Source organism: Equus przewalskii, chromosome 24, assembly GCF_037783145.1.
Source record: "Equus przewalskii isolate Varuska chromosome 24, EquPr2, whole genome shotgun sequence".
In the NCBI taxonomy this organism is placed as follows: Eukaryota; Metazoa; Chordata; class Mammalia; order Perissodactyla; family Equidae; genus Equus; species Equus przewalskii.
In genome coordinates this window covers 26,566,397-26,579,112 of record NC_091854.1, presented here as the reverse complement: position 1 = coordinate 26,579,112, position 12,716 = coordinate 26,566,397, and the positions used below count along the sequence as shown (strand labels likewise).

Below are 12,716 nucleotides of genomic sequence, written 5' to 3'. Positions count from 1 at the left end.
TAAGTCTTCAGGCTTACCTAATAATGTCAATCCCTGCTTTGAAGTCTTCTGGGGTTTTGCAATGACTGGAGATTGAGATTAAAACCTTGAATAGCACATAAAGCAGATCTCAGTGTGGCCCCTTTACCATTACAATTTCATCTCCCAAAACTACTCTTCACACCTTCGCACATGTTTGCCACATAGTCGCATTTAGGGAGCACAATGAAATGTACATTCTTCTCTAAAATATGCTTTGTTGTTTTTCACATTTCCACACATCCTGCTCCCATAAGCTAGAATGTTTTTACCTACTTTATTAACTCCTAAAATCCTTTGAGACTCAGCTCAAAAAACCAAACACCTCACCAAAAACAGAATTATTTTCTCCCTCATCTGTTTCATTCAAGTATTTTGTAAACACTCTGGAATGCTGCAGAATTCATTGGTCTCTCTCCCCAAACCAGGTTGAGTTCCTCAATGTCAGAGCTAATGGCACATTCCCTACTATGTTTCTGATGCATCTGGTAAGTATTTAGAAGACAAACAGACAATCCCTGTCCTAAAGAAGCTTCCTGCCTAAAGGGAGTAACAGGTAGAGTTCTGACATAGCATATGGGCAGAGAAGGCCTTCTCGTCCTTGAGCTGAAGAATTATTAGGAGCTGGAGCAGAAGGGGTAGGGTGTGTGAGTATGAGAAACTGAGAGGCAGGCAGAGTGACACACAGAAAGACGTGGAAAGAACAAGGTAAGAATGGAGATGGAAAAAGTTACAATATCATACTGGGTCTTTATAAACCAAGCTAAAGATTTTGGTCTTCATTCGAAGAATAGGAATTTTTTAAAGGGTTTAAATAGGACAGTAATATAACCAAAAAGGAAACTAAAAGAAAATATAACAAAATATTAACAGTGACTATCTCTAAGTGAAATTATTTTCTTATTTTTTCTCAATAATTTCCCAATTTTCTACAATGAATGTCATACTTTCTTCTTTTTTTTTTTAATTCTTTTTGTGTGTATGTGTGTGAGGAAGGCTGGCCCTGAGCTAACATCTGTTGCAAATCTTCCTCTTTTTTTTTTCTCCCCAAAGCCCCAGTACATAGTTGTATATCCTAGTTGCAGGTCCTTTGAGTTCCTCTATGTGGGACGCCACCTCAGCACGGCTTAATGAGCAGTGTGTAGGTCCACATCCAGGATCCGAACCAGTGAACCCCAGACCACCAAAGTGGAGTACGTGAACTTAACCACTAGACCACCGGGCCGGCCCCAGTCATACTTTTTTATAAGAAAAAATATTCTAAGTTTTCAGCAACTCAAAAGAGCTATGATAAATAAAAATCCTAATACAATACTTCTCAGAAAAATTTTAGTTCTTGCTTAGTCTCAAATTTTCTTTGCAGTTTTATTCATATCTTCATTAATTCATCGAGCAAACGTATGTACCAGGCACTGTTGTAGGAGCCAGAGATAAAAGGATGAATAAGATAACCTGTACATGACTTGAGTTCTCACAAAGCTTATATCATCAGGATACAGAGTAGGGAACAGACATTGAACAATTAATTAGAAGTGTGCTGAGTACTGCAAAGGAAACAAGTGGACTGCTTTGAAAATGCATAAGAAGGAAATTTAATCAACTCCAGGAGTTGAGGAAAGGCTTCTCTCAGAAAGAAATAGAAAGTTGAAACCCAAATGAAGAAGACTGCCAGCTCCTGATAACACTGCATACCAACATGGACTGCCATCTCTTTCCCACCAAACTAACTTTTGATATGCTACAAAAATTAGATAGAGGCTGATAGAATTTCTAGAACTAGCATAATGTAAATATTCTTAACGTAAATCTCTACAAACTATGAGCAACTGCTGGAAAGACAAAAGAGAGCTAGGTCTCAGTGTGGATAAGAAACTAGAGCCATCCAGATCAGAGGAAAGCTGGGGACCAGGGTGAGAGGGATGAGTTGGGAAAAGCTTTTATGTTATACCCATATCTCCCCCGATACTGGCATAGACTGATCACTGTTCACCAGGTGATCACTGTAAGGCAGAGAAGCAACATAATCTTGAAATCTATTAATTTTAAAGTGAAATAATTCTAAATAGTCTGACAAGTAGTTTAGCAGACTCTCGTGGTTCTGTAGCACAAAAACATCAGCAGAAATCAGACCAAAGATGAGAAACAGGTCAAAGTTTTCACTAATAATTTATAATATTAGATTATCTCTGAGTTTTCAAAAAAAGTAATTTTCTACGCCCAGAAAATTGTAATGTAACACGAGTTAAACAATCAAAAACTTAAATCATAGTACTGAAAATAATTTCAAAGTGTAGACATGTTTAACACCATTATAAATACATTCACATTAATATTTCTAAGTATATACCATAAGAGTTGTTGAAATAATTATCCTTTAAGTTAGTAGTTAAATATTTCTGTTTCATGTGATACGAAGTAGTAAAAATATAAGCACTGAGCAATTATGATAAATAATTATGTAACGATTGGCAATGGGATACTATTCAGAATGTGCATTTAAGACATCACTCTATAGAAGAAAATCACTTTAAAAACAGATCTCAACTACTATGGGCCTCACTCTTGTACATTAAAATTTATTGCTAAATATCCAGTAATGGATTTTTCAAGAAAACTCTGTTTCTTGGTCTTTCCAATACATTATGAATTCCTAAATGGCAGAGCCCATGTCTTCATTCTCCACATCTTACTATATACATATGCTTTATAGTAAGGACACAGTAAATATTCACCAATTCTAAATAAAATAATACTTGAAAGTCATATAAATTTTAGTGTGGGTCAGAAACCGAGCAGCCCACCTGATCTCTCCACTCTACTAATAGGTTAGAAACATCAGAGAAAGTTCCTTCAGACCAGTTGCTGAAACTAAATTTTAATCCTTTCTCAGTTTCCTAGATCTGTATATTTTTATCTTTTCCTTGAAATAATTCTAGAAAGTATGGTTTCTTTTCTCATAAGGGTCTCTTGATGTTTGTCCGTTAGGAACAACTCTCAATAACAAAAACTATAACTACTCATATAGTTGTGAAAATATCACAATTTCATCTCACATTAAACTTAAGCTCAAATGTAACTTCACCATTAAAAGTTACCCAAGGTATTCAGAAAGTCCACAAAGATGTAACATGTAGATTACATACAAAGCTAAAACATAAGAAAGAGCCCATAAGAGCCCAAAACTTAGCATCAAAATAAGACTAAATCTGGGGCCAGCCCAGTAGCATAGTGGTTAAGTTCACACGCTACGCTTCAGCAGCCCAGGGTTCTCCAGTTCAGATCCTGGTGTGGACTCATCAAGCCATGCTGTGGTGGCATCCCACATACAAACTAAAGGAAGACGGGCACAGACATTAGCTCAGTGACAATCTTCCTCAAGCAAAAAGAGGAAGACTGGCAACAGATGTTAGCTCAGGGACAACCTTCCTCACCAAAAAATTAACAAACAAGTAAGACTAAATCCATGTAACATCCTGGCAGTCTTCAACATTATACATTTCTTTAATAAAACTGCCAAAAATTTTTATTGTTCCTTCTACAAAACTAGATTTAATTGATAACTTTCAGTTTCAAATTTTAAAAAGATACTATTACCAGAAAGATAATATTCTCATTCATCCAGATTTAAGTTTTATAAATTTTTTAACTATTGAGATGTGCTTAACAAAAATAAGACCCGTATATGAAGTTGAAAAAGAAAAATTCAGGGTAGGAGGAGGGAGACTGGAATAACTGAACACTCTGATATTGTGAAAAAGCATGTGACATCTTTTGGAAATTCTCATTTAAAGACTAAAACAAAATAGAGACAGACTTGTTCCTCGCTTCCAGCAAAGCCTATATCTAGCAATTAAATCAGATAGATAACTTATAACACTGATTATTTTCAGTTTCAATTAATGTGCCAAATAATTAAGCAGTTGTCAGAAAGGACAGTTAGGTCTCAACATGTTTAGAAAGTCCTTCATTCTGAATGTTTAAAACAATTGAAGAACATCAGCAGGGCAGAATGCTGTAAAAGGAGAAAAAATAATAAACAACACACTTTTAAACATGATACCTCAATTCTTTTTGCGTACTACCCAATATTCAAGTTCCTATGTCATGAGTAATTCATAAATTTATAAATAGCTGCAAACTTCAAAGTACGGAAAGTTACACTAAATGAAAAATATTTCAAATGCATCATTTCATACTTTTAGAATATATCTCAACAACAGTGTTTATATTGCTTACTCATCTGTCTATCTCCATAGCTGATGGCTTCCGCCAGCGGGCTCCATCCCTGAGCATTTTTCACCTTTACTGGAGCATTGTGAGCCAAAAGTAAATGGGCACATTCTGAAACATAAAGTGGTAATAATATGAAACATCATGCAGTTTTTAGAATCTCTAAATATAAAAATCATGTAGAAATTCAAAAAACCAAATTAATGTAAACAGATCTATGAAATAAATACTGTACTATGGAGAATTAAATAATTTTTTAAATTCCTATGTATCTAAGCCATGTTATTTCAGATCCTCAGATTCAAGAAGTATACATTCTATTACCAAAGAATAAACTGGGTCTCTCTGCAAAGAAAGCATCATCTTCCCTAATAATCCACCCTAAGAGGATTTTGAGAATGTCTCCATATTCTAAAAGATAACCCAAAACCTCAAGGGTAGTTTACATCAAAATATCTACTGTCTAATAAGACCCAAAAGAAGATTTGTATGTCTGTAATGGCAAATGGAGAGTTCATTATTTATTTCAGAAAAAAAAAATGCGTTTCCAAAAAGTATCAGTAAGGGTTCCATAAACCCTTATTTTTCAAATTTTACAACTCCTTTAGTTCAGAAAAACACCCAAAAGGGTCAAAAACCTGTTTACGATTACAAGGAAAAATCTGGACAGTCTTTCTAGTAACTGAAAGAAGTCTAAGGTATAGACCCTTCTATAAGTTGAGGAAATATTTTTTCTTTTTTCTTTTTTTTTTTAAGGAAGATTAGCCCTGAGCTGCTGCCAATCTTCTTCTTTTTTGCTGAGGAAGACTGGCCCTGAGCTAACATCTGTGCCCATCTTCCTCTTCTTTATATGTGGGACGCCTGCTACAGCATGGCTTGACAAGCAGTGCCTGGGTCTGCCCCCAAGATCCAAAACAGTGAACCCTGGGCTGCCGAAGCAGAACATGCGAACTTAACCTCTGCACCACTGGGCTGGCCCCTTAAGGAAATTTTTTTTTAAATTCAAAATAAAAAATATATTAACAGGCAAAAAATATTCAAAACTGAGACTCATCATTCATTCAATCATTCACCAAATATTGACCAAGTGCTTATTATATGCCATTTCTAAGTACTAGATCCTGGTACTTAGAAATGTAATAAGATATAATCTTACTACGTTTATACTATGTAGTACTTAGAAATAAGCAGTAAGAAGAAAGTTAAGGTATTGCTATCAGAGAGCTTACATCCTTTGTTAGAAGATAATAAGTAAACTAATAAGTAAAAAAAAATCAGATAATGCTGGTAAGTGCTCTGAAGGAAATAAGGGTGTTATGACAGTGTAATGCAGGTGAGCTGAGGTCGAGGAAGGATGGCCCTTCTTTAGCACTATTTCTAGTAATAGAAGGAATATCTACCTACACTAGCAGGAAATTTTCAGAATAAAGTAAAATAAATACAGAAGAAGTTTCACAGAGGTGTTTAAGAAAGTCTGCTGGCAGCATATAAAAATATATGTACAAGAATGTTTATTTTAGCATTGTTTAATAATGGCAAATATACTGGAAACTACGCGGATATCCTTCATAAGGGAATGACTGACTAAAGAATGATACATCTACATCACTGGAGTAATATGCAACCATTTTTTAAGAAAAGAGTCATATTAAAAAGATAAAGGAGCCAGTTTAAATGGTCAGCCATGGCCAAACATGGGAAACTGAGCATCAGAAAGAATAATGACTAGCTATAACACATTAAACAAAAAATAATAGATACGCCCATGATGACAATCCAAAAATAAAAGAGGGCAATGATTTCTTTTTTACAGAAGAAAACCAGTTAAGAAATGGAGAAGAATGTAGACGTAGAAGAATGACAGAAGAAATATAGAAGGATAAAATTAGAAAATCAGCATAGTACCACCCCAATGTAATAACTGATTTAGGCAAAGGTCCTCAATGAATGCTAAAGCCGACAGGTAAAAGGCTATGTGCTGCAAAAGAGAATATTCACATGAACGCAAAGGATCATCCCAAGATTACTTACTAATTATAAAGAGAAAAATGTTCCTTTACAGTGGAGATACATGGAGATCATCATCTTAAACAAGTCATCAAACTTAGCAGCATTAATACTGGGGTAACTTAACATTGTACTTCCTAATGTAATGCAATATAAAGTTCATAACATCACCTATGCAGTATTCTTTCCAGAAATGTTTAACCTGAATCTGATCAAGCATCTATAGGTAATTTTCAACTCACAGAAAAGACAGAGGATAAGGAACAAGTTAAATGACATCATGAGAAAATAATCAGGCAAATCCAAGATGAGGGACATTCTACAAGTTAACTGGGCAAGACTCTTCAAAAAGTCAGGTACAGGGGCCAGCCTGGTGGCGCAGCAGTTAAGTTCGCACGTTCTGCTTTGGCAGCCTGGGGTTCGCCGGTTCGGATCCCGGGTGCAGACATGGCACAACTTGGTACGCCATGCTGTGGTAGGCATCCCACATATAAAGTAGAGGAAGATGGGCATGGATGTTAGCTTAGGGCCAGTCTTCCTCAGCAAAAAGAGGAGGATTGGCAGGAGTTAGCTCAGGGCTAATCTTCCTCAAAAAAAAAAAAATAACAATAAAAATAAAAAAAGTCAGGTACAAAGGAACGAAAAAAAGGTGGGCAAACTTTTCTAAGTTATAATAAAGAGACATGACAACCAAAATAAATCAGTGAACCTCAATTGGGTCTTGGTTATATATGAAAGACATATAAAAAATATTTTTGGAACACCTGGAAAAAATTAAATATGGATTAGATATCAGCTATTATAACAATATTATTAATTTTCTTAGGTGTGATAATCATATTGTGGTTAAGAAGGAGAATGTCCTTATTCTTGGAGATGCATGCTGAAGTATTTGGTGGTAAAATGTCACAACATCTATTTCTAATTTTCAAATGGTACATAAAAAATATATGTAAAACGCTAAGATAAAGATAAAGCAAATATGATAAAATGTTAACAATTATTGAACCTAGGTGGAGAGTTTTTGAATATTGATTGTGACAATCTTTCAGTTTTCCTATATTTGAAACTTTCAAACTTTTCATAATAAAGTGCTGAAAGAAAAAAAAGAATGAAAAAATCAATTTAAAAAAAAAGGAATGAATTTAAGCCATCTCAATAGACTTAATGGATGTCCACATTGTACTGCAAAATGATATAATATATCTGCTCAACATAGAAGTGTATTATGATCTCATTTTTTAAGAAGAACTAAAAAACTACATAGATGAGTGTGTGTTTAGATACATATACACATATCTGTATACTATAATAATAAGCATGGAGAAAAGTATGGAAGAATATCCAGGAGGTTATTAACATGGGTTACCATGTTTATCGGGAGAAGGGGTTAATAAGGAGAGAAGATGACAGAGAGATCAGCTAAAAAGAATTTAAAAAAAAAAGAAAGGGGCTGACCCCGTGACCGAGTGGTTAAGTTCGTGCACTCCACTGCAGGCAGCCCAGTTGTTTCGTTGGTTCAAATCCTGGGCGCGAACATGCACTGCTCATCAAACCACGCTGAGGCAGCGTCCCACATGCCACAACTAGAAGGACCCACAACGAAGAATATACAACTATGTACCGGGGGGCTTTGGGGGAGAAAAAGGAAAAGAATAAAATCTTAAAAAAAGAATGAAAGAAAGAAAGAAAAACATATTGCACCCTCCCCTCAAGAAACCTACCATGGGGTTTTATGTAAATATGTGTGTATGTATACATACAGAAAGAAGTTAGGGTAACATAAACATGGATATGTATCTACAGACTTGCAAAAGTATTTCACGATAAACTTTCAGGTGAAAAGAAAAATATGGCAAAGTACTGTACGTAGTCCTCAACATCAGTAAAAACAAACTAAGGCCCTGTGTTATAAGTAAGGAGGAAGGTGTCCAAGGATACCCACTAGGCTATTAATGTTAATTATATCAGAAAAAGAAGTAGGACAGATGACGCTTTTATACATGTTTGTACTGTGTTATTTCAATTGTTTCAACAAGCATGCATTAATAATCTAAAAATCATTAAAGAAAACATTTTAATTTAAAATGTTAAAAAGCAAGTTGCAGTGCCAGTCCCATGGTGTAGTGGTTAAGTTTGGTGTGTTCTGCTTCACTGGCCCAGGTTCAGTTCCAGGGCACAGACCTACAGGACTCATCGGCAGCCATGCTTTGGTGGCAACCCAAATACAAAATAGAGGAAGACTGGCACAGACGTTAGTTCAGTGTTACTCTTCCTCAAACAAAAAGAAGAGCAAGACTGGCAACAGATCTTAGCTCAGGGTGAATCTTCTTCAGCAAAAAACCCAAAAAAACAAAAATAAAAAACACATTGCACAACAGTATCAAAAGCAATATCACAATTGTGTAAACTAAGGTATAGGATTGGTATAATTTATATACATGCTAGACATGTCAACTGTTTTCTAATCCACAGACTCTGCTGAATCTTTCACTCACCAATCACAACTCAACTGATGTAGAAATGAGCAACCAACAAAAAGTCAGATTATCATAGATATGCCAATGACCTATGACATATTTTCATATGTGTTAAAAAAAAAAAAAAGAACCAGATCAATCAAAGGCCTTCTCTCAGTGATTTCAATAATGAATAATAAAAAAACCACGGAGTTAACAACCAGGCACGAAGGCTTAAAGAATGTATAAATGTGCCACAAAGAAGTTAGGACTTGAAGAGTCTGGACAAAATGAAATCATGAGAAACAGAAATCACATACAAATAAGCAAGAGCTATAAAAGTGATAAAAGGTAAAGAGAGTGGATGGGATAAACAGGACAGTTGGGAACAAAACAGAACATCCAGAGAGACCTTTATGAAAGTGAAAAATCTTACTAATCCTAGAGTTATTTCGTGGGAAAAATAAAAACTTGTAGATCTAGAAAAGACCAAGAATAAATTAAAAGGTTCAGCAACTGGTCTGAAGAACCTTTCTCTGATGTCTTACTAAAAGGATAAGAATTAAAGACTAGTTTTCCATTTCATCTCCTAAAGATTCCTGAACGTTTTTTAAGTATAATCTTCTTTTCCATTTCAACTCAAATCCATAGTCCAAAAACTTCCCAGCCAACATGGCCAAGATGGTCAATGGATCCAGAAATTCAGAAAAAAATCAGACTTCAAAAGTAAAAAAATAAGGTTATTCAGTAGGTTAAGATGAGTTAGAGAAAAGAAGTAAATAAAAGTGTGAAAGTCCTAGGGTATCTCTCTTTAACTCAATCTACAAATATTATTTGAATGCCCTGGGAATTTTTACTATGTTTACAAACAAGTATACACACAGAAAGTGCACTTCTACAATAAAATTACTAAAGGTATAGTATGTCTCTAAAGGAGGAGATAAAAGAGAATAGAGAGGCACGGACTGAACAATGGTATAATGTAAAATTAATTTACAGAATTAAGTATAAAGTAGATGTTTTATATTCCACTACACATTTTAATCTCACTCTTGTGCAACCAAACATCAAAAATATTAAAAGGCCATAAAGAAAAAAGCAAAACAGAGTAAACAACTGGAAAAATGGAAATGCATCAGTATATTAATGGCTGTACCTACTCTACATGAAAAAGACTCAGAAAGAGCAAATATTGACATTATTTGCAGATTCTGAATCATCTAACCAAGTGTTTCCCAAAATATGTTCCACAGAACTCTAGTCTCTCAAGATACTTGTGAAAAAAGAGCAAACACCAAATAACTGTGGGGAACAGTAACTCTATATCCAACCCTTGTCCCAGCTCAGAAGGTCACCATGCATATTAGCATATGGAAGTTCTAAGAAGGTGCACAATAAAGAAAACTGCTTAATATGTATTAACTCCCTATTCTCCAAATCTATGTGACCTGGAAAAAGGAAACTATTTTCCTCTAAATACTTATCAATGTCCCATGAAACTAATGTTCTGTGAAACACATTTTGGACAAGCTGATATAAGCCTGTGATGAAGCATAACAATACACAACACCTCCAATTAAAATTAGAACACCTAGACTTGGGATGGTAGATATATTTCATCTCATATTCAAATCCTGTAAATCCATATTTACTATTAAAGTGCTAAATTTAAAACAGCAATCAGACTTGGCATCAAATTAACAATGTCTGCCATGAAAACAGGAGGGAACCATACTGCATGATAGCTAACTTTGATATAGACCATATCCTTTTTGAATGGTTCTCAGTGAAAAGAGAGCAAGGCAGTTCAGCATAATGGTTAGGAATCCAGGCGACAGAGCCAGATACTCTAAACTCAAGTAAAACTCTGCTACTGTACTCTAGGAAAATTGCTTAACTTCTCAGAGCCTTTTTCATCTGTAAAATGGGGATAATCATATCTTCATTACATGGTTGCTGTGTTAAATGAGTATATATGTATAAAGCACTAAAAAAAGCATCTAGCACATTGTAAATGATCGATACATTTCAGTTATTTTCTAAAGTTCTGATCCAATGTTCTTTGACAAAAAGCATAAGTTTTTATTGGTCAAATTTAGCCAGCTACATCTGATATATTTTCACCAAGGTAACTAAACTAGAGACAACTATCATGGCTTGCCCTATCCATAGTCCTGCTGAACTAAACATTCTTCCTCTGTATACCTGATTCCCTCTCCTACTGCCAGCTCTCACCCCAAGCCACCCTGGCTAAAGATAATTTCACAGAAGTAAATACGCATCCCAAAGATAATTCATGAGCTCGCCAGTCACTCATCACTGTGGCTTGGCTTGAGACGAACTAGACCAATCAAACTTTTTGCTCAGAAATCTAGGAACCTAAGAAACTCAACTAGCTGGTGGTGATGACTCAAACCAAAAGTCATGAAGATTTAGGACCCTAGAACAGTTATTTGGGGTCATGCTCAATTTCAGTAAACAGAGAAAAATCAATCAAGAAATGGGAGAACATTACATATATATAAAGAACAGCAGACACACCATAAGAGATAAACAGATGACAGATAGATAGATAGATAGATAGACAGACAGACAGATAGACGGAGGGAGGGAAAGTGGGAAGGAGAAGGGAAGGAAAGAAGGAGAATGGCTGATCCCCCAAATTGTCTTGGTTACTGCTCTTCCTGAGATGCAGTTTGTCCCCATATCTTGAGTTTCTACAGTGTAGGTTCTTAATAAATCTCTCTTTATTTAGAGGTTATTTGAGTGTGTTCCTTACAAGAAGGAAAAAAATAGCATAACTAAACAAAGAAAGATTTGAGTCACCAATTTATACAGAATTAAAATCAAAATTAAATTATCATGCAGATCATATGCTTCACTTAACCATTCAGATCAAATGTTTATACAAACAGCTACATTACACTATATGACAATAACGGATGTACATAATCATACTTCCAGATGATCAGAAAGAAAAGTATTAACAAAAATTCATTAGCCTGTTTAAAAATTCAGGAGTATACGTTTTTAAAATATTTTTATCAAACACATCTAAAATTTAAAGTCTAGAGGCTTAAAAAGTTGCCAATCAGCTGTCTGGAATCTTCACTTCCAGGATTACCAGGAATCCACATAACTAAGATTTTATTGCATCTAGGGATAGCCTTAAAAAGTAGATCCTTTACATCACCTGTCTATGAGTTGCTTCTTTTTAAATTAAAGGAAAAAAAAGTACCACATTGTTACAATCTACCATACAAAAAGCTAGACTTATGAGTTTAGATATTCAAAATAGCCCATATTAAAGAATCTTATAAAATTCTTTGAATATTAAAAGTATTACAATAATTAATAAACTTTAATATTTGGAAATAAGAGTCTCCTGAAATTATAAATACTTGCCTGATAAAATAACCAAGTGAGGAAAAGAAACAGTTTCAAAAGACACAAAGGTTAGTACAGGATTTCCATTATCTCTTTGAAAAAAGTGCTATGGAAATCAGAAAATATTTGTTATTTTTAATATACTGAATCCTAAGCTCAGTTAGAAAATTAAAAAAAAGGTCAATTTTTAAAAACTCAAAAGACAAAATTCATCTTAAAATTTTTAAGCAGACAATACATTCGTGAAGTTAAACAACAAAAAAAAATTTACTAACCTTTATTTCCTAACATCACAGCAAGATGTAAAGGAGTGTTTCCTAAAATAGAAAAAAATTAAATTAGTGGAAAACATAGGAAAACTTATTCAAAAGTGGTTTTAGCTCCTTTAGAAATTTCACTGATAGATTTTAAGCAAAAATAACGTGAATGCAAATGATCCTGCTTATACAGCAAATTCAAAGTCAGAGGATGCCATGGTTTCTAAACACAATGTATCCTACGCCTCCCCACCCCCGCAAAGAAAAAGATACCCAGTTTGCTTTTGGGATTTCTTCTCCAAACAGACTTCACAGATTCCTGTGCTGTTAACTTCTCTATCATATCATTCTTCATTCA

At 34.6% G+C, this 12,716-nt stretch overlaps 1 protein-coding gene across 4 annotated transcripts in view; it reads right to left on the bottom strand.

Annotated features, from left to right (window-relative positions):
* Window positions 1–12,716, bottom strand: part of ANKRD13C (ankyrin repeat domain 13C) — an 87,690-nt gene that overhangs the window by 50,508 nt on the left and 24,466 nt on the right. For all 4 annotated transcript variants that reach the window (XM_070592311.1, XM_008535585.2, XM_070592310.1 and 1 more), the window contains exons 2-3: window positions 12,377–12,418; window positions 4,255–4,359 (exon numbers count right to left, since the gene is read on the bottom strand). In XM_070592311.1, the coding sequence (XP_070448412.1) occupies window positions 4,255–4,359; window positions 12,377–12,418 (147 nt within the window). The remainder of the gene's footprint in view (window positions 1–4,254; window positions 4,360–12,376; window positions 12,419–12,716) is intronic.